This window comes from Porites lutea, chromosome 2 (genome assembly GCF_958299795.1).
Source record: "Porites lutea chromosome 2, jaPorLute2.1, whole genome shotgun sequence".
Taxonomy (NCBI): domain Eukaryota; kingdom Metazoa; phylum Cnidaria; class Anthozoa; order Scleractinia; family Poritidae; genus Porites; species Porites lutea.
The window spans coordinates 52,948,975-52,971,979 of record NC_133202.1 but is presented as its reverse complement, the minus strand read 5'-3'; the positions used below and the strand labels follow the sequence as shown (position 1 = coordinate 52,971,979).

The following is a 23,005-nucleotide window of genomic DNA, read 5'->3' as shown; positions in this document are numbered from 1 at the left end:
TGGACATACATGTATTATTATGTGGTGTAACTTATGTTGCTAAAAAGAGACAGCTCTGAAAAGCACTCTCAACTGGTGTTCATCACAAAGGTACAGATTAAGTTAAGTGAAACTTAATAAAGGAAGTGTTCAGTGTACTGTTGACCATCCATCTCTAAGTTTAACTATACGGTACATGTAGGTACTTCACTTACTCTGTGAATTCAAACACATCAAAGACAAATTTTTCCAGCTTTATTCCACTGGGTTCGACAGGTTTGATCCTACAAAAAATTAAATGGTTAACATGCATGTACTTTTTTTTTTCTGTTTCAATGCCCACTAGATCCATTTCAACACTTTCAACATTCAGTGAGATTGTTCCTGCTCACTTTAATGTAAACTATTAATAAATGACAATGTGTTTTAACTAAAATTTATTTACCAGTGATGTGCAAAAACTAAAAAAATAAAGTCATCAATCCAACAACATCAAATTACAATCACATTTACCTTCTCCCACTTTCATCAACAAAAGGTATCTTCTTTTTGGCAATATGGTATTTCATTGATGTTTCATACTCTCTAAAAATAGAACAAGCCAAAGTTATAGAGTCGTTATAGGGGTGGTTGCATTAGTGGTATAGGGTCACATTCCATTGCCCATTGCTTTTAAGTTACCTTAAGATGTGGCGGGCCAATGATGAGATTTCCCAGACACTTTTAGTTACATTGTAAACAGAAGATACTTCATTTCAAACAAATTTTTTGTTTTTCCCTTGTCTGTGTTGAAATGCCCATAACTTTTATTTTTTTACTTCGACTGGTTGCATTTAAGGGCTAGTCACATAGACAGGGTTTTTTATGCAGGTAAATGTACATGTATAGCCAATCTGCTAGGACAAATTGAGGGGGTTGTCACAATAACAAGACGGCTTAATGATACAGTGTACATGTGTAATTAATAATATTGTATTTAAAATAATTAAATAACAATTTTTAGCACACTGTAGTATTAGCAAATGACACTGTTAGAGTTATTTACAAACTGCCACACTCAACCATTTAATTACATTACTTACATGTACAAATATATGTTACTATGTGTTATTTTAAGCCATCACTTACAAATGGAACTAAAGAAAGATTTGGCCATTACACGTATGTTAAACTAATCTCAAGAAATACTCACTTTACAACTCTATCCAAAAAGTCCATGGTGAAGAAATGGTTACAAATGTTTCCTTCTCGAAATAACAGTTTGTCACTGGCAAGAGGGTCTTTCATCTTCGAGTGCTCTTCTGATATCTCACTGTACTCAACAACCTGAGGAGGAAATACCCAGTTACTCAACATCACCTACTGACATCGCTAAGAAACCAAAAGAAATGTACATGTAGGTAGTATTTTGAGATAGTCTCGCAAAAAGAGGTCACATCAAGGTGTAAACTAAGAAAGCTGTAGCTTGCATGTACTAGCTCCAAAAAATTACAGTCCTTCTGTAATTTAAATTCCCCAAAACACTTCACTTACATGTACCCTTCAGGCAAGTTTAGAACAGAATTCACTAGTCTGATAGCAAAATCCAGCAGCCTGGGCTATTGAACACCACATTCTTTGCATGTTGCTCATACGACTAGTTGAAGTTAAGAAGGTCCTTAAATGTGACTCACAACCTCTTTCAAATTGACCAAAACAGACATATTACAGCTTCAACAAAGCCCCAGTAAATAAGTACAGATGTACGTACATGGGAATTGTACACACACAGTTTAGCCTTTAATGAGGAATGAGGTCTCCTTAATCAACAAGGAAAACTAATAAGATACTGTGGAACCGTGTTAACTCAAACTCAGAATAAATAAACCTTACATGATTGACACTACCCAAAAAGAGCACAGGCTAATCGAGTGACCCCGTATGAAGCCTGCAGCATTGTGCAGCGCCCCAAAATCGCTTCAAAATAGCTGAATTTTTGTGAAATCCCATACAAACCTGGTATTTTCCATTGTACTTTACCACAACTCCAACTTTTTCATCTGGACGGGTCTTCTCTACAACCTGTGCAAAGAGCCAAAAGATTGCATGGGTAAGAAGAATGTGGTAAACATAGCTACAATGTACTAAGTCATGATGAATCACTGAAAATAATATTATAGATACAGCACATTTATAAAACACAAAGGACGTGAAATCTTGAAGTAAAAAAAATCTCTATCAAACAAACAACCCAGTATAATAAATAACATTATTTTTGGCCCAGTTTCAATTAAATATGATTAGAAAAAACCCTAGCATAAGTGCATGTAACATGCCCCCGTTAATGTGAACACAACATTTTTCTGTCCACTGGCATTTGGTCAGTGCCTAAAGCTAAAATTTTTTCATGGTCACCTTTTGGCAACCTTAAAACTTTACAGAATGGTCACCAGACAAGATTACATGTACATGTAATATTGGTCGCCAAAAGGAAAACAAAAACTTTGTACAATATTACAATTAAGTGTTCAACACAAGTAATCAAAATAGCTCCCAAAAAATCAAAACCAAAGTTGGAGGCACGCCTGACATCTCAAGGCTCACATGCATGTAATAATAAGGCAGCCAGCGTGAAAAGACAATGGAGAACAAAAAATATATCATACAAATTTCATGACCTCACAAACTAATTAAAACACTATGGCTTGGAATATTGCCGCTGAACGCAGGTCGCCAAATTGGCAACTTTCCCTACAGTAGGGAAAGTTGCCAATTTTATTTCAGTTCCTAATATTTTTTTCCTTTAGCCATGGTGACCAAATTGATTGCAGTTTGGAGCCCTACTGTACAATGAACACCTCAAAGACTGCGCAGTGGAACCATGATATAATGAGGCCCAGGGGACATCCATATATTGCACCATTTTGGGGGTGAATTATCTTGTTTGTTAAACTGAGGACTTCCTTATACAGGGGTACAGATGTTCATTATATTGAGGTTCCACTATGCCAAGATAAAACTGTTAGTCTAGAGCCCACAGGTTATGTTTTCAAAGTACATACATGTAGATTATCAACCTAATATAATGTATAAATGAGAGAAGCACTAACCTTTGCTCCACACTCAGCTGACTTATCAATACAAAATCCAATGAACACGGGATCGGCCATCTTGACAAGGATGTTGTCCACGCAATACACATGAATATACTCTATGCCTTGCTTCCTCATCTGCTCTGTGTTAACACGCTCCTCTGGACCCAGGGCTGCGTACAAACCACCGTTTCCTCCAGGAGCTCTGGCAACTTTGTTTCGTTGATCAAGAATGATCTTACCGTCAAATGTTAGACAGGGGAAGGTATGCTGCTCAAAAAAAACAACGTCCTCTGTGTGCAGTCCAAAATAATTGTGTTCTTCAAAAAATGTTTTGGTGGCATCCATTGTGTGTTCACTGGTCATGATGTACCTAAAGTGGTGTACAATCAATTTAAATAGAACTACAACCCGGTTTCTAACCCAGTGGGACAACCTTCCTCCCCCCCCCCACCCCCTTGTAAGCAATATACTCTAAAAGTCTTAAAAGATAACTATTACCTTAAAACTTGCAATATCTAACTTATTCTTATTTGCTTTACCACTTCAGAGGTACACTTGTTAGTCACCATCATTATAATAATCTGATTCCTTGCTCTACATGTATCCTATCTAAATACCAGTAAATGTTGCATTCTATCTTTCTGAATGGATACTTGCACTGGCTGTAAATAAATAGCTAACACTTCAAAGGAACACCCACAAAAATACAATACAGTTCACCACTAATTCAGTAAACTACACTGCAGTTACTGCACTTTTCAAAAATGCCCAAACTCTGAAGATCAAAAGCTGCCATCAAAATTCTGTTTTTCCCTGCCGTCAATCATAATTACACTGTACGATCACAAGCAACAAACCTTGAAACACAAAAACGGATTGAAATCCACCAATCACAAATCACAAACTATGATCTTTTGAACCTGTTAAAGTAAAGTTCTGTTTCCTAAAAGGTCTGCTTCCTAAGATGATTGACGGCAACGAAAAATGCAAAGTCAGTTGGCTTTTGAACTTCAGAATTTGCATATTTTTAAAAGGTGCAGTAATGTACCTTTAGTACCACTGGCTAAAAATTCCTTACTAACTTTCTAATCTATCCAAATTGTTAGAAACAGCAACAACCAGTTTCCACCAGGAGCAAAGGTTAATTTTTTTACCCCTTGTATAGAGTAGAAATTTCTAGTCTTTGAGTCTGTGGGAGAAAAATAAATGTATTTGGAACCATTTCCACGGAAGACCGCAAAGAATTTTCCTGCTGAATGTTGTTTGTTTCTTGTGGATATTCAGGAACAACAATAGATCAGTAGATTAGGATTCATACTCTGTTTCTTATCATTGCAAATTGCACAGAAATATGGTCTTCTAGAATCAGTAATGGTTGGCCATTTTCGGTAAAAGTGATAAAAATGAAACTCCAAAAAATTTAATACATGGCGAAAACGTTGTGTTTGGATGTTGGCGACTGTTATCCGCCCATACATTGGTCAAGGATCGATATTTTTTTTTTCCGGGATCCCAACCGAAGCAGACTAACATCTTACTCTAAGCGAGCACAAGATAACCAGTGCAGAAATACACCATCTCAGATGTCTTGATTGGTAATTATATTACCCCAAGGAGGAGGAAAAAACCTGTACGAAAAAGAAGGAAAATGTAGACAGTAACCTTGGGGACTTTGAAAGTTTGACCTAAAGTAAATATAAGCTTAACGTGTGACGCTTGAAAGTCACGAGATAGGAGCCGGAAAAATTAACTGCGTCACCAATATGATTACACACACGCCTGCATTATACAATCATAACAAAGCGACTTTGTGAACGTACATGTATTAACTATCTCGTAATTCATTTTATAGGGTAATTCAACATTAAGAAGAATTATGTCGAACTTTCAGAGTTATTATTCTTGTTTCTCTTTGAGCCGTGACGAGACAACTATGCACAACACCGGCTATTTCTTCACCCGCCGGTGCGCCGCGCGCCTCGCGGTTCATGGTCAGGACAAGGGAAAAAGTTAAATTCCTATGCGGTATACATGCAGTGCTTACATAAAACTGCAATCGTTGCTTCTGTCTAGATTAAACCAAAGAATAGTACAGAAAAAACATCGCAAAACTAACATGCGTACATGGATTAAAAGCAACAGCTCTGACGCCACATTTCTGACTACAGATGACAAAACATCTACAGCGGAAACCAGATAAAAATGCCTGTTTTTTAAGGGAATATACATTCAACTCACCAACGAATTGTCCCTTTCTTTCCAGTGCGCTTGTAGGCCAATTCCTGAACTTTCAAGATTCTCTCAGCTTGTAATTGGTAGAGAGTTTTTTTTGAAGGCAAACCTACATCATACATTCCTTTAGGATACGAAACTCCCAAACGAGTACCTTGACCACCGGCCAGCAGCAACACAGCGACTTTCCCTTCGCTTATAACTTGAAGACCTTTGTCTCTCCAACTATCGACTTTATTTTGGTTTACTTCTCCAATGACGCTACCAACAAGCTCTGGAGGAACCGGCTCGATTTCGTCTTTCTTTTCATTTCCTTTCGCTTCGTTCATGGCTTTCTCGAAAGACCGGTTAACTTGAGCGAAATTGATGTTTCGCAATTCATCGTAGAAAATTGACTGCTCGTTTTTGCTTAATGATTCCCAGTGTTTAAGCAAATGTTCCTGGTTGTTCTCTTTTAAATCTCTCTTTAACTTCTCGACATCCATTGCTGCTCTGAAGTGAACAGTTTTTTCTACAAGACGCAAAGAAGCACTCTTATATCTGGTCTAACCGGCAAAACAAGTACACGTCATTCCTTATCACGTGCTTCTTGTCGTCACTGTACCAGTCGATCATGCCATCCGTCGCCTGATCCAAAAAAAAAAACGGGAAGAAACGCCAATAAATTTAAAAAGGAAATTAATTTATAAAGACATTTCTTCTCTTAAAAAAATGAAGTGGTCATCCTTTAATGATTGTGTTTTGCAGTTGAATGAGTTTGTTTATGTGCTTGTATACCCCCAACAGCTGACGTCCACACCCGGGGGGGGGGGCACTTGGGTATTTTTTGGGTGGGTATGTGCCGCCCGGGACTCAAAATTGGCACCCCGTTCTAAAAAAAATTCCTCCTAAAATTGATACCCCGTTCTACAAATGGGCCAATTTTTTATACCCCGTTCTAGAATTCGCCCTGAAACTGATACCCCGTTCTAGAAATGGGCCAATTTTTAATACTCCCTTCTAGGGTGCAACAAGAGTACAACAATTTGCTTGTTAACGCATTGAACCGTACTTTTAAAAGCAATCTGTCCTTGAATAATTTCAAATGGCTGCTTACAAAACTGGAGCTTTCGCGCGTTTGAAATATTATACCCCGTTCTAGAAAACGCCTCTGAAATGGATACCCCGTTCTAAATCAGGAGCTCCAAATTCACGACCCCGTTGGGCGGCACATACCCGTATAGGTAATGTATGGGAGTACTCCCCCCCCCCGGGCGTCCACATCCCTGAGTCAGAGCATTGTGACATCCAGTGGTCACAGACAATAAATAACGAGTATGTCTTTGTCAGCCAAAATTATTCTAGTAATGCATGGTTGAATTGGACTATTTTTAAAATTGACGGCCTGGTAATCGCTCCAAATTTCGCATCTTGTTCGCACCGGAAGCGCTTGTCACAAACGACATAAACCACTTTTACGCTTGTTTCACGATGATTAACGTTACCCAGTGGTCGGAAGCCGCGTAGATTGCGATTTTGTGTCATCATATTCAAAGCTGATTCTGTGTTACCGTTATTTACAGGAAGGTGTTTGGTCGGGGGAGGGGGGGGGGTGGGGGTACTCGGGTTAATTTTTGCTTGGTAATGTGCCCCATCATAGTCACTTTTGGGCAACTATGTCATTTTCGCGATCCCAACTTAGTCACTTTCTATTTATGTATCTTCCTTAGCAATCCTCCGAAATAGGTCATCCTAAAATGAATTGACCCATTTTTTTAAATTGAATGAAGAACAATTTACTCTTTACCCGGTACAGACATTCTGGTACGATTGCTAACTGTGAATATGAAGAACTTTCTTACCCCAAAAATCCGAACTGAAATTTGCGACCCCATATTATAGTCAATCCAGCCGTGAAAATGCGACTCAATCCAGCAGCACATTCCCATTAGCCTCTTAAAAGGAAGTACCCATCCGGGGTCCTGGGGCTCCCTGGGGTAAGGGGGTGGGTGTGTTCGCAGGCCTGCAGTTTCCCCCGCACTGTCACTGTTGTCAGTCAATAGTTTTACCGATACAGCGGCCATATTGAATTAATTAGATTTAAGGAGTACTATGGGATGCCCAGGGGGCATAAGCATATTCTGATATGTTCGCTTAGTATTAACGCGCGCCTTTCGGGGACAGTTGTTCAGGGTCTGGAAGGGTGTGTTTCTGATGTTTGACCAGAATACGGGATTCGGGAAAGCGCAAAATATCTTGAAGGGACGGGATTCACCAAAAATTGGGCGCGGGATACGGGATTTTTTTCTTTTGCCCGTCTGCACTGTGTCTGTTGGGAATACTTTCTAGCGGCAAATGCGAAGTCAAACACTCGAACGTTCCGTGGTGTCCCCTATAAAAGCAAGCCGGTAGAATGAAGTAGCCGTGAGTGATTATTTAATTGAAACTGTTAAGTAATTCAACCTCGTTCCCAGGGCCTTTTTCCCCACACCCAAAGCCGGGGACGAAGTTGGTAATTAACACATGTACAAGAGCGGACAGAAGACCCACTTACTTCTCAAGCTCTTTTCATTTATACCGCGTATTATTGTATATCTTGAAGAAATAATTTGACCAGTTAAACTTAAGATCAGTAGCGAGCGACAAACACTGAACTCTGCTCCCGTGAATAAGACAGGCACTAAGAGTTTTGGTATGGTTACTCTTGCCGCCACAGGCGAGTCCTCTAGCACCAGAATAGCTTGTTCCTGTTCCAGGCGTTCAGATGATAGGGGCAGTGAAAGGGAACTTGAGCGGGAAAAACATCGAGAAGGTAATGCAATGATCCTAAAATACTCGTAAATTCAAAGTATCAATCAAAAGAGCCAATTTACAGCCTTCTTATCGTACCTAATTTTGGAGATAAAAAAAGGGATTCGCAAAGCCTTTCCAGACCCTCTGTAAATTCCAGACGGTGTAGGTTCCCATGCACTGAATTCAGGTCGATTTACCCAGCTTTGATCAAAACATTCTCAGTTTCGAGAACTGATTTCAGGATGCTAAATCACAAGAAGAGACTTGATTAGAAGTGATGATTTTTCGCTATTTCTCTTTCACTTCTTACATACAGTTTAAGCTGTAGCCGGTATGTATAATCCCTAGTAATTAAAAGGTTTGATCAATTCACGCTCGCCCGTTCTCTTTTATTTTAGTCATTTTTTTAACTGTTAGACAATACTACAAAAAATGGCTTTGCGTAAGGACATATGTGAGCAGAGAAGTACGTTGACACAACATTTAATTGTCGGCGAATTTCTGTTATCGTCCACCGTTCTGCTAGTGCTGTGATAAGCTTGCCGCTGATTCACTCGTTTCAGTATAGGGAAACTTGCTTGTTTGTGGACTGAGTCTTATTCCCCCAAAGATCGAGATTTGTGTCTAACAGATCGTTTCCAATCAAAGATTTCGTGTAAAGTAGTTATCACCACTTATAACTTCATCCGCACTCATCCGAGTCCGCGCTCCTCCCCCGAGAAAAGAAAGGAAGTCTGAGGCGTCGTCTAGCTAAGGCTGCATATGTTAAAAATTTCAACCCTACAATTTCCTGGGTTGTAGCAATGTAACATCGACCAAGGGGAGGTTTTGTGTCCGGCGGTTTTAGTGAAACAAGGGTTTGTAAAATCTCGTAGGTATTTGCCTACAATTTCAACCTCGAAATTTTAAAAACTATAATCTACAACGAGACATCTTGAAACCACCATTGCAGACAGTGGACAATACCAGAGGACGTAATTGTGTGATAAGATAGATATAATGATAAATCATATATGAACTGCGGAAATGAGATGAAAATTAAGAAATGATCGTCGCAGTGAACGCAATTTATACAATTAGGTAAAGAAGCCTGAAAAAAATTCAGGACTTCAACGGGGTTTGAACCCGTGACCTCGCGATACCGGTGCGATGCTCTACCAACTGAGCTATGAAGCCACTGACGTTGGGAGTAGGTCAATGGTGGGTTCATATGTTCCCGTGAAAGAAATGAGTGTTAATGATATGTGAAATAAATCACATATGAACTGCGGAAATGAAATGAAAATGAAGAAATGATCGTCGCAGGGAACGCAATTTATGCAATTGCGTAAAGAAGCCTGAAAAAAAAAATTGCGTTCACTGCGACGATCATTTCTCCATTTTCAAGATAGATATATTTAATTGAAATTCACCACAACAGATTTTGACTTTTTGCTACAGGTAAACAGATCTATGCACACTGGTTGGGGTGGGGGACACACTACGGGTTGGAACCATTGGCTTCCATACACATATACAACAAAAACAAAGAAAAAAAATTCTTGTTTCCTTAAATAATTAAGACAACAACAACTACAACAAAATAATCTGTTTAATGTCACTAGATAAATCGTATTCTTAAATCAATAGTGGCTTAATTGCCGATAGCTTGGGTTACAGGCTTCCATCAGTTTCTTCATCCTCATCCCTTACGAATGCCTGTCACTCATTTAACGGGAATGAGCTGGTTTCTACAAGCAACGGAGTCGGAGTCCGAGTCGTAATAAGGAGTGTCACGATCTAGTGAAAACAGTGTCTGATTCCGCTTACGAATTCCTCCGACGCTTACAATCTAGTGAAGATTACGTCGACGGAGTCGCAAGCAGAAGCAAAAGAACTAAACGATCACAAAGCGTGGGAAAGTGCATTGTGATTAGTTTATCCTTCCGCTTCTGCTACCGACTTCGACAATCTGGTGTTCAATAGAACATAAGCGGAACATAAGCGACGGAGTCCGTAGAGGAGTCGGAAGAAACGGAAACGTTTTGATTCTTCTGCCTCCGATTCGGTTGCGCTTATGACTCCGCTTACGAATCCGATTTTTCACTAGATCATAAGCGCTCTTACGACTTCGCTTAGAACTCCGACTCCGTCGCTAGTGAAAACCAGCCTTAAATGTGTATATAGCCGGTAAAAATAACAAAAAGTTAGAAATACATGGAGGCAAGCCCTGGTTATTAGTTTGGGTTTGGGTTTGTATAGGTAATAGCATGATTTGTAGTGATATTTGACAGAAATACCACGAGTGATATTTCGAAATTGTTATACGCAATTTCACGAGCCGTTAGGCGAGTGAAATTTGAGACGATTTTGAAATTTCACAAGTGGTATTTATGCCAAATATCACGTACAAATTATGCTATTATTTGTTTATACTACTACCTGCTAAGGGTTTGTAATTTTCACATGTAGGTATTTTAAATTAAGCTGAAAAACAACGCCTCTAAGCCAATCAAATTGCAGAAATTTCTCATTTAGTAGTATAACACATTGTAATTTAGGTTACGTTCATCTTTCCGATTTGAACTCTCCACTTAACAGCTCGGCGCGGCTCACCTTCGCTCCGTCACAGAAATCGAACTGAAATCATCGTTCTTATGTGTGAATAGAAGCCCTATCCAGTATGGTTATTGCGCCGGCGCAAAAGCTATCCAATATAGAGTGAACACAGCCTTAATTCATGGAATACAACTGTCCATGCATTACAGCCAGTTTAAAGAGCTCGAGATGAAAGGTAAGCAAGTAATTAAATTATCCAATCACAATAATAGCAGTTTTGATGCAATTTAGTTTTAAATGTAATTTTTATAATCAGCAAATTGGAGTGGTAAGAGTAAACCATAAAACAAAATTTGGCATTCAACTGGATATACTACGAATAATCATTACTCCATTGGCATGTTCAATAGCTAGCTAATAACATCCTCATAATCATAATCAATCATAATGGAAAATTGTGCGTTACGCCATGAATCTAGTTGCTAAAAGTCAATATGGTACTTGTATAAACATCTAGAATGTTCACAGTTCCCTATTTTCCCGTAAGATCGTCGAGATAGCCTTTGTCACACAGTCCGCCCACGCATCGTCTGGACCATTTGTATAGTCTGTCTATATAGAAGGTTTTAGATTGTCTGCAACGCAGGCTACGTCGAGATCGAGCGCTTTGCGTTACAGGCGGCCATCTCTGGGATGAGCGTAAAATTTACTTAGGAGGCGGAGGTCGGTTTGGGAGGAGTCGGCATATGAAACCAAGATGGATGCCGACCGGTAAGCGTTCCATCCTGGAGATCTTACGAAAAATGAAGGGACTGTGCCTGGAACAGTCTATATTTCCTTTTTTGAAAAATTCGACATATACACCTCATCATCAAACGACAAATGGTGCAAAGAATCAATATTTTGAAACCCCCTTGAATAATACAATAATATCTCAAAGTCATCTAAATAATTTAAAATTCATTTCCATTTTTGTTACTGTTATTATTTTCCTCTGGTAACTACCCAAATAATCAACCTTCCCTGACTTTTTTGCACGGGAGTTCACCATTTCTTTCATCCTCTTCATCTTCAGTTTTGAGATAAATTTCTTTAGTTTTCACTGAGAATTGTCTGTCTCTGACTACATCTTCTAATCCCTGCAAGACAGCAGTTAACCATGCAACACTTAGCAATTATTGAAAAAGCCTCAGAATGATGATCTAAGAATTGTGGAATTCAAGCAGGGGCACCCAACGATGGTTTCCTCCTACACACATTTAAAACACTTTTTAGGCTACCCAGAGTACAGTGAGAGTACTTTTAGATTTCTAGAAATGCATTCTAAGCGGCGCTATTAAATTTGTATCTGTTCGGTCATCCTAGGGAACTTGAGTCTTTTCGAAATTACAAGGGCTTCAGTATTATTTTCTAGAAAATTTTAGATGCAATTTAACGTATTTCGAAAGTGAGAATTTTCTAATTCCTCTCTCCATCACATTTTTGAATCCGAAAGTTTTAGGCTTCCTTTTTTCTACGAAAAATAGCCTAACCTGGGAAGTGAAATGTGAAAAATTAAACTTCCAAAAATCGTAGGGAATTTATTAGATGAGCTTCAAAAATTGTACATGAATACTGAGAACGGTTACTAAAAATGTTTAGCCGTCCTCAAGTTATAGAAAATCTTAGGCAATATTTGCTTCTCCGATAAGATATTTTACAGAAAACATTTGTTGGGTGCCCTTGTAATAACGCCCCTCCAAGATCTGCATAATTCTTCAGATCATATGAAGGCCAAATCCGCCACTAAGCTGAAACGTTTCTAGACAAGTTCAGGATATAAAGGGATGTTACGTCTAGCAGATATTCAGTTCGTCAAAAGCAGATGTCATCCGTCAAGTCGTGTTCTTGTTGTTCTTGCTATGTTTTTAGGCAAAAGTTCGGCTATTTCTAAGGTAATTTCTTCTTTGCGAAACATGTGAAATCCTCCGTAATTTTCTACTGCTCTACCAAAACAATCAAACCTCATTCCCAGGGCCTCTTGGTAGTTGTCCGTTTCTTCTGGTGATCACCCTGTACTATCTACGTCAAAGTAAATGGCTGACGTACATACGTAAGTAAATGGCCGGATATATGACTAAACGAAATCAGAAAAATTGAAATGGGAAAGCTGGACAAACCCCATAGATATACCTTCTGGCTTAAAAAATCTTGTGCATCTTCAAGTCAAAATTGTTTCCAGCTTGAATTTAGTAAATGTTATGGTCAATTTTGGTACTTAATTCTTGAAGTAAAAAAGGGAGCATGGCACAAAAAGGGCTTACCTCTCCTGCATATGAAAGAAGAGGAGAAATTTCACAAACTACAGTTGCATCCCTGAAAGAAAAAGAAAGAGGAAAACACGTCAAAAAAGACTATCCAACTTGGCGATTAAAGTACATACAGTGTATGCATTGCATATAGCATAAAAGGCATTAACAACTTTGTAAATTTAACAAGGTAGTTATAATTATACTCTCAATTACAAATACACCCCCAAACAGTTTTGAGCATTATACTGCTACATGAGAAATTTCTGCAATTTGATTTGCTTAGAGCAGTGGTATTTCAGCTTAATTTGAAACACCTAAAGGCTCGTGAAATTACGTATAACAATTTCCAAATATCACTAGTGGTATTTATGCCAAATATCACAATCATGCTATTACCTATACCAATATTTACAAAAATTGTACATAACAAGATAGTTTGTATAATTATTATAATCTTGCCACACAGTCTACAAATGACTAATTCCAAAAATTAACTAAATTAGGGCACTTCTGCATCGCCCCAAGACTGAGAGTAAGTGTGAACCCTTGATATCAAAAGTAAAATTATCTCATTCCCAAGAAAAGATTAAATTTACTCATTTCCAAAACTGAAGTCTCAAAGTGTAAATTAAAGTGAGGGTTTTTGGAGCACAGAAAATGCGTGTTCAGATACAAAATATGCATTAATGCTGTCAATGCAAGCATTCTAGGACAAGTTGAATTAAGTGACTTGCACTGCATTGTACTTCATTGCATTCAATAAGACACTGCTGATCTAATTGTTCTTGTCAAAATAACAGGAGCAACACTGAGGACTACGAGAAAAGTGATGGCAGGACTTACTCATTACTGCCATCAATAAACTTGCCACCGGCTCTGAGTATGTAGTTATAATGTAAATTATAAAGGTCTTGCTGGGCTGTGTCTGGGCTGTCCGTTGGTGAACCCCTGCCATTTTTAAGAGGTGAGAATTCTTCTTCTCGTGCAACTTCTAGCACAGCAAATTGTCTAAGATATGAATCAAAAAGACAATTTTAGCTCATGATCCGGACAGAAGTAAAGAATACCATCCACAAAACGTAACAGTAGTTTGACTGTTGATTCATAAATGCTTTGCAATTGCTTGATACCTCATATTATCATCTTCTGTTGTGATTGCTACACAAATAACAATAATTATTTGTGTAACTAAATAATAATTATTATTGGTACTAAAGAACATTTAACATTTTTTGATCATTATTTTTAAGTAGACATAATCTTTCAAATATTCCACTAGTGAGGGAAGCGGACAAAAAAAATTACAGTAAAATAATTCACGACAATTTTAGAAAGATTTAGGGAGGGTTCACTGTTTATGTAGAGGCAGGCTACGGCAATGTTTCCTTTTTTTTTTTTTTTTTTTTTAGGGGGGGGGGGGGGGCATGTTGAAAATTGCTTCCAATGTGGCTGGAAGTCTAGGGGAGTGGGCGGGGGGGAGGAGGGAGGCAATCAAAAAAGTTTCCATAAAAACCACCACCGTTTTCGGGAATTTCGACTCTCCTTTGTGAGAATCTCCATGTGTCACTGGGGGGCTGAGGAGAGGGGAAAGGGAGCATAACGCATGTAGGTGACGATAGAACCAAAGAGGGAAGGACTTAGGACAGCACCTTTTGCTGTTCTTACCAATATCTCTACGTGCTTATTATTTTTGTTTAAGCTAGTGGGAGCTGCTTGTAATGGAAAAGCTAGATGGTTTTTCAATCTCAGTAAACAAAAGTATTTAGTTTAATGTCTGCTTATTAAACAAAATTGTAGTTAAATTTTAAGACTGAAGTGTCTTGTTTTAGTCATCAGGGTGTAGGTTCGGGTGGTGGTGAAGGAGGGGGTAAGGTATTTTCCCTACAGTTGTGGGATATGGAATGAGAGAGGCCAGGGAAAAAAAACACCAAATAATAGTGGGGGGGGGGGGGGGAGGGGCTTCCAAAATCTGCACAGGAAAAACACTAAATTACCATAGTCTACCTCTACCCTGTTATGTTATGCCTACTTGCATTCTTTTATTTTAAAAAAAATAAAAATAAGAATAAATCAATAAAGTAAACCTGATCAATGGAAATATTATTCACAATTTTTTTTAAGATCTTCATTTTATTCTGCTTAATCTGCAGAAAAGGGCCTCTGCTGGGAAGCCAAACAGAAGTTAAAAGACTGTACTACTACATAATGCACAGCTAAGGCTTGAATTAGTTCCGGAGCACTAATAATATATTGTTGTATTTTTATCGACTGCGAATGCCAAAACTTACTCTGTAAATTCGAATACATCGAAGATAAACTTCTCCAGCTTAATTCCATTGGGTTTCTCTGGAGTGATCCTAAAGAAGACATTCAATGGTTTTGCATTAGTAAGTGTCCCTGGTTGATTCAGGCAGGCACAAAAACTATGGAACATTATTAATACATGAAACAAATTCAGAAGTGGAATAATTAGGTATAGTCTAGTACATACCGCTTTCCAGTGTCATCAACAAATGGAATCTTCTTTTTAGCAATGTGGAATTTCAGTGATGGTTCAAGTTCCCTGTTGGTTAAAAGAAAACTGATGTTAGTTGTTGAATTCTATGGAAGATTTGTAAATGTGCTACTTCGATTGTATTAGAAATAGTAAAAAAAATTATAATAGTTTAAATTAGCACTACAGTAGGACCCCATGCAGTAAATCAAACTCGGATAACTCAAATTCCCTGCTAACTCGAACTAAGTCCCATTTCCATTGGATTTAATCCTACTTTTCAGTCACTTTTACTCAGATAACTCAAATTCCCCACTAACTCAACTATATTTCATTTCTCTTCATCAAAAGTTACCTTGATAACTCAAATTCTGGTTCATGGAACTCACCACAATTGCCATCCAATTAGCTTTTCCTTGTCATGTAAAACGAAAAACCCCTAAAACTAACACTGACTACTGCTACAGTAATTTGTTTTTACTGGTTTTTAATAATTACAATGAACAGATCATGTATTTGACAGTCATTTCCCAGTACATCATAAAAATGCATAATCATGTTACTATTTCTGATGAGATATGAGTTTACAGCATAATTTGCACTCTTCAGTTAACTGACTTACTGAAATGTCAGTAAACTATATCAATATTACCATGAGAAATTGAAGACTCAATCAACCTTGATAACTTGAACCGGCTTCTAACTCCAATTTGGTTTTTTGTTTCCCTTCAGAGTTCGCATTACCGGGGCTCTACTGTGTTGAATAAATCTCAAAAAATTAATACCAATAAAATTCTCACTTACTTAACAATTTTTTCTAAAAAGTTAATGGTAAAAAAGTGGTTGGCTAAATTGGCTTCACGGAAAGTGAGTCTTCCATCAGGGTCCCTCTTGTGTTGAACATCTTCTGTTATTTCACTGTACTCTGCCACCTAACAAAGCATATTGAAATGTGACTTAAAGATGCTGGCCTACATAGCTGGACATTTTCATTTTTTTCATGAGCAAAAGATTAGATAACCTCCCTTAGAGAAGGCAGTATCAGGCCTCAAAATAATTCCATCTGCTCGTCCAGGAGAAGTAGACGTTCATGTTAGGCAAGTAACTTTTTAATCTGACTCGTTCAGTAGGCAGCGGTTTTAGCAAGTAGTATGATCACTAAATCATTAAGCTAAATTAAGGCAAGCAAGAAGTGGCCCGGGGTAAGCAAAATATGAGAGCTGGAATTTTAACTTTTTTCAAGCCCTAAACTGTTAACACTTTTAAACTGAAGGATCCAAAAAAACAAAAAAAATAATGCTTTTAAAACCAAGCCTCAAAGCATGAAACAAGAGTCCCCTTGGCATTAATGCATGGAAATGCTTCCTAAAAAAATTGACTGACAGCAAGGTGCCATCATGGCCATTTCATAGGACAAAAATTAAGTACTGTAAAATTCCGAAAATAAGCCCCGGGGCTTATATTTTTCAAAGGCCCTTTTTGAAGGGCTTATTTTTGGAGGCGCTTATATTTGGAGGGGCTTATCTACGGAGGGAAATTTGCATTTCAAAATCAATTGGGCTAGCCCCATAGTTGGAATTAAATTTACCATTTTTGCTTTGTTTTGCTTTGTACTTGAGGGAAATTTCCAAGTACAAGCCCCCAGGGGGCTTGTACTTGGCTTATATTCGGAGGGGCGATTTAACGGAGGGTTTTTTGTGTTACGAGTTTGGGGGGCTTATATTTGGAGGGGTTTATACATGGAGGGGCTTATTTTCGGAATTTTACGGTAACCAACTGGTTGATGGCAAAGGCAAACATGTAGGTTCAGCTGTCGTCCATTAAACAGTTAATTGACTTTAAGGTTACCGTAACAACAAACTCTCTGTTACACATTATTTTTTTTATTTATTTTGATGGATCACATTAATTCATCTGAGTTATGATTTGTTGTTTTTCAATTGAACAGGTAGGTAATGTTTAAACTTTATTGATTACCAGTGATCGCTTCACCGTCACGCATGTTTTCCAAGAGGGAAACTTTGTTGCATGATCTTTGCATAATCACCATTGTATTGCACATGTGTTTTGTCATTAGTGACTGTCAAGGTAATTTTTTTTCAAAAATGTTAGGTTTTACCATAGTCTTGTAATGAATGAGTCTTGGCTTATTGCCAGGTGTTTCCGATTTATTTTTCATCCTTGGTTAAGCTGATTCTACACAGCATTCAAAGTTTAGGGTCTCGTCTCATAGCCAAGGTTGGCTTATAGCCAAGTAAATATGGTAGTGCCATTTTTCCAACAGTTAGATGGATGCGATTAAACCAAATATGACAAATGTACTTACTTGGAACTTTCCATCGCATTTGACGACAAGTCCTACCCTCTCTTCTGGGATCTTTTTCTCAACAACCTGAAGAAATAAAATTTGTAATAATCATTGAATAGTCGATTAACATGCATGTAATTACACTGTATACCAGGTTTCTGATCACAACAGGCCACTGCTAGAAATAGCATAATATCTTAATTTTTTCCTTCTCTGCATTTCAAAACCCATCGTTTCACATATGGATGAGGAAGCCTGATGTCCTTCCTGGTATATATTATTTTTTGCTTGTCATTGTTGCCATCACAGCTGTTTCAATACATCTTTGTGTTGTTTGAACATTACATTTTTAACTGTCTTGTAAGTCTGTTTCAACACTATGTCACTGTCAGAATTTTAAGCTACATGAAAACGCCCCTTATTAATGTGACCCACTGCCCCTTTAAAAGGATCACCTGGGGTTTACTAGTAAGACAGGACTAACCTTTGCTCCGCACTCAGCAGACTTGTCAATACAGAATCCAATGAACACAGGATCAGCCATCTTCACAAGGATATTGTCTACACAGTACACGTGAAAATATTCTATTCCACGTTTCTTCATCTCATCAATGAGACGCTTGCCCAGCAAAGCTTCATACAAACCACCGTTACCACTTGGAGCTCTAGCAACTTTTCCAGGTTGATCAAGAATGATTTTACCATCATTTGTCAGACAGGGAAGGGTATGCTGTTCAAACATAACTACATCATTCCTTTGTAATCCAAAATAATTTTTATCTTCAAAAAATCTTTTTGTTTCATCCATTGTGTGTTCACTGGTCATGATGTACCTATGATGATAAAGCAATATTATGGTTTTTCTAACGATGTATTGTAAAAGTTGGTGCAAATGGGACATACAGTAATAGAGCCCCATTGTCGTTACCTTTTCAAACAATTCAGTTCCTTTAAACAGAGACTAGATTAGCCAATCTGTCTCTCAAGTACAATAGGGCACTAAGAAGAGTCTAATAACCTAAGGGGAGACGAATGGTCTTTGCGAGCATTTGCGAGCATGCAAGCACTGCGATTTTTTTGCGAGCACGAGCAGAGATAAAAAATTTGCTTTGCGAGCAGCTTACCGAAGCTTAGACAGTACAACTCGCCTTAGCAGCAAGCACTTCTTATAGTTTCCGCTTGCAGCAATCCATATGGATATCCTTTTTTTAAAAAAACAAAACAGAAAATATTTTAAAACGGTGGCAGAACTTCTGTGGAAGGCCCTCATGGTGCTCCACCCTCCGAGACTGTTTCGGGAACAAGAATGACCCTAGAGGCTTTAAAACGCATTCAACGTGAAATAGAAGCTGTACATGTATTGAGATTACGCGAGCAAGGTAAATGTGAGAGCCTTGGTGACTCTTCTCACCGAGCATTTCAACTCAAATAAGAACCACCTCTTCTGGAAGAATCCTAAAGCTTCCAAACCGTTTTTATTGAAGACACGGCCTAATTAAAGCCCAGTGAGTAGAGCGGTAGAGAAACTCAGAAGAATTAAAGGTAACAATATCTTCTCTTTTTAACCATATATAGCTAGATTAGCTAATTTATTATTTACCGTTGTCATTTATCGCGTGCATTTCCACTGAACTTGATAGCCATATTTACAGGAATTAAGCACCATACAGAATTACATTTACTTTAACCCAAAGAAGGATTTACAAAATTTCGAGCAATACTGACAAGAAAGCGAGCATGCGAGCAACTGCAAAAATTTGGGGAGCATGAGCAAGCGAGCACTCGTTTAAATTTTGCAAGTAAATCGCGCGAAAGTAAAATTTTGCGAGCAGTTAAAAATTTTAATGGACCATTCATCACCCCTAACCTGGTTAGTAAGTGAAAGCATATCAAGAAACAGAATCTATCACAGGCGGTTTCTGCTGATTTTTTGAACAAGAAACAGTTAGAAACAAAATTTATCACTACTCAATTGGGGTTACCATAACTTGGCCCCCACATATCTCAGTCATGTTTATAATATTGGTATATTATATTTCTTAATTATTTTTTGTGTGCATCTGAGGGTGGGGAATTGATCCGTAAAAAAGAAGTGAAAAATAAATGAACAAGTCCCCGGGGTATTCCTGCTTGGAACACCCTGAAATGTAATATATGGTAGACTGCTGTTGATAATGATGAAATCAATTTTGATTGTTTATCAATAACAATATTGCCGTCCATCAATTAATACATGGTTCAGTTTTTCCTGTAACTTTCCCCTTTGGGCAAACCCTGGGATAAGTCCAGCCCTTCAAGACCATGGGTGAGGGATTGTTCAAATGAAGAAGACATGTCCGGGGGGTACAAGGAAGTACAATTCTCAGTTGAGCGCTGTTGATAACGATGGAAAAAACATGATGAGTATAATAATAATAATAATAATCCAAAATCCAAAACTAAAGATGTAAACCAAAAGACATTAAACCACGATGCCCCCAAAGTAATCAAATAAATCATTACAGTCAGAGTCGAGTTTGACTGGATGGTAATGCACATCGAGTAGTAAATACTAGTTTAAGTATTCACGATTATATTTAACAACAGCTTACCACGTAACTGTGCATTTCTTTCCAGTCTTCTTAAAAGCCAATTCCTGCACTTTTAATATTCTCTCAGCTTGTAACTGATAAAGCGTTTTTCTTGAAGGCAAACCGACATCATACATTCCTTTAGGATATGAAACTCCCAAACGGGTACCTTGACCGCCGGCCAGTAGCAACACAGCGACTTTCCCTTCGCTTATAACTTGAAGACCTTTGTCTCTCCAACTGTTCACCTTGGCTTTATTATCATCTCCAATCACACTACCAACGTGGTCGGGAGGAATCGGCTGCAATTTCTCGTCTTTCTTTTCACGTTTGCTAGCCTCTGCTTCTTCGGTCGTCTTCTTAAAAGACTGGTTGAGCTTTGCAAGGTCGATTTTCCTGAGATCACTGTAGAACGTTTGCTGTTCCGTTTCGTTTAGTGTGTGCCAGTGCTTGAGCAAATGCCCTTGATTATTGTCTTCTAGGTCTGATCTTAACTTTTCCACGTCCATTTCAGGTGATATTGCTGGATATTGTGAAATCTGTAGAGGTTTATGAAGGACTTCAAGTCTTTCGAAGAAGTTGTCCATTGCCTCGATTTCGTGCTGCAACGTGGAGTTGAATTCCTCTAGGGAAGGGTGACATGAACAGCAGTTATCAATTTATTTGTTCAAGTTTATTTGTGCAGGTTTGAGTGTTTCAATGAAAGATAAAGATTCAAGGTAGAAACTCCTTATTCTTTTTCGAAAAATGCTGACTTTGGCTCTAACACTTTCTGCTAAACTATTTATCTCGTTCTCTTCGAACAGTTCTGCCCCTCCTACCCTCCTCCTGGGTCGATGGTTGCCAAGTAAAGCTAAAACAACATCCGCTTTTTCCTCGTATCTGGAGACACGAACACAGGCCTATTCATGCAAGATTAAGGAAGCCAAACAAACATCTAATATTACCAGATCAGAGAGTAGTGACATCGCTATCGAGGGTGATTTTACACAACGTTGACTGCTGTGGATAAAATCTACGTTCGAGGAGGGGGGGAGTTTGGGGCGGCAAACACGGGTTTCTGAGCAATTGCTATTGCGATATGTGAGTATTTGAGGGGCGAAGCCACGAGCACCGAATAGTGCGCTCGCATGGCCTACAATTAAATGCACTCCCTCAAAGATTTTTGAGCAAAAGACAGACTGCGAGCAGTCTACGGCAAACAACCAACGTTAACGACGGACGTCAACCGGAAGTGGACTTTTTGCATCATTGGGCAACTCTTCTTTATAACCGAAAAGAAATTCTGCAATTGTTTGCGCCAAGGCATATAAAAAGGGAGAAGGCCTCACTTCCAGTCTTTTTTTTTTCTCTCACTTCCGGTTAACGTGTATCGCTTAAAATCGTCTCTGCTTAAAGCTCCAATACGCGCCTGAACGCGGTGAATTCGAGAAACTTTAAAATGAAGTGAAGTACTACTGTTTCTTCACTGTTCAAAGGTAAGAAATTTGGTTTGCGATTTTTGGCGTTAGCTTGTAACTGCTTTTCTTTTTTGCAGCCGATTTTACAAGGCGCACGAGCATTAACAGCCTTTGCACGAAGTATCGGAGGTGGGGTTGTGGGCGGGACGGGGGAGAACTTTTTGCTTATTGAACGCAGTCAAGCGGGGGCAGTGCAAGCTCTTCGATTAGGGAGCTAAAGCAACGACAACGGCGACGTCAACGGGACTTGGGGCAAAAAAACAATAGGTTTAGCTTTGCAAAACAACAACTCTGCTCTTGAATCACGCTTTTTTCTACATTTCTTTGCCGAATTAAACAACATGGCCGGTTTGAGGCAGCGCGAATTCATTTTTTAAGTGACGTTTTCGTTGAAAAAGCTGATTAACTTGACCAATCTGTGTAATGTTTAGCTCTTTACAAGCAATATTGAAGGAAATATCAGCCATCGAAAACTGTGAAATTGCTGGGTTGCAAAAAAGACATTCTTCGGTGAAATTTCGAGTCTTTAAAAGAGAATTTCTCCGAAACCGTTCGGTATATCGGGCTCAAATTTTCAGAGATAACTGAAATTGTTATGCTCTTTCAATATTCAGAGGTTTCATTTTATTATCTTTATCAGATATTGATGAGCATATGTTAATAAGCAAAAAATATGTAAACAAATGTTCGCTTATATAAAAACCACAAACCAAATTAGTACAGAAACAGGAGCATATATACAGAAATGACTATGAGAAGAAACACTGAAGCGCCGACCACATGAATTTTGAAGTCCTATTGCCCAAGTGCACAATTTTTTTAAAAATAGATTTTAAAAAATAAGAGTGAGCCTGTTTCAAATGTCAGGCTAAACAGGTTCTAAAACCAAGTTCTTAGTGTAGTAGCGGGTTTTTACTGAAAAATGACCTCAGATGGGTACTTCAGAGAACAAAACAATCTGCGCCCTGGCCCCTCAGCTCCGCTTCGTTCAAAGTTGGGGTCACGGTTTGTTGTTTTTTACAGGTATCAGCGTTGCTCAAATGGACTGGGTGAGCTAAGCGTCATTTTTTTCTTTTTGATGTTTGTGAAACAAAAGAGCCTTTAGGGCAACTGTGTCAACTAACTCACCGGCTTTGTTACCCATTACAGACCAATTTGGAACTTTAAACAAGCAAAATGGGAGCACGACAGGATTAAGTTTTGAAAGAAAAACAAAATGTTCTTTAGTATGCTTGTATTGTCCTTTCAATAAGAATATCGAGGAATTATAATCACTATAACCTAAAC

The 23,005-nt window shown here is 38.4% G+C and overlaps 2 protein-coding genes across 3 annotated transcripts in view; both read right to left on the bottom strand.

The window, feature by feature from the left end:
• Nucleotides 1-5,851, bottom strand: part of LOC140929016 (UDP-N-acetylhexosamine pyrophosphorylase-like) — a 9,717-nt gene extending 3,866 nt beyond the window's left edge. Inside the window, exons 1-6 of the mRNA XM_073378829.1 lie at nucleotides 5,292-5,851; nucleotides 3,069-3,423; nucleotides 1,975-2,040; nucleotides 1,172-1,305; nucleotides 493-564; nucleotides 195-263 (exon numbers count right to left, since the gene is read on the bottom strand). Of these exons, the coding sequence (XP_073234930.1) occupies nucleotides 195-263; nucleotides 493-564; nucleotides 1,172-1,305; nucleotides 1,975-2,040; nucleotides 3,069-3,423; nucleotides 5,292-5,770 (1,175 nt within the window). The 5' untranslated portion in view covers nucleotides 5,771-5,851. The remainder of the gene's footprint in view (nucleotides 1-194; nucleotides 264-492; nucleotides 565-1,171; nucleotides 1,306-1,974; nucleotides 2,041-3,068; nucleotides 3,424-5,291) is intronic.
• A 3,779-nt stretch (nucleotides 5,852-9,630) lies between these two features.
• Nucleotides 9,631-20,833, bottom strand: LOC140929015 (UDP-N-acetylhexosamine pyrophosphorylase-like). 2 transcript variants are annotated; one of them, XM_073378827.1, is made up of 9 exons: nucleotides 20,280-20,833; nucleotides 18,173-18,521; nucleotides 17,707-17,772; nucleotides 16,185-16,312; nucleotides 15,378-15,449; nucleotides 15,175-15,243; nucleotides 13,730-13,894; nucleotides 12,899-12,950; nucleotides 9,631-11,734 (listed from the first exon to the last, which is right to left on the bottom strand). In XM_073378827.1, the coding sequence occupies exons 1-9, from the start codon at nucleotides 20,765-20,767 to the stop codon at nucleotides 11,609-11,611; spliced, it is 1,515 nt and encodes a 504-aa protein (XP_073234928.1). In that variant the 5' UTR covers nucleotides 20,768-20,833; the 3' UTR covers nucleotides 9,631-11,608. The 2 variants fall into 2 exon arrangements, with proteins under 2 accessions (XP_073234928.1, XP_073234929.1); XM_073378828.1 differs by lacking the exon at nucleotides 15,175-15,243.
• Between the last annotated feature and the right edge of the window lie 2,172 nt (nucleotides 20,834-23,005).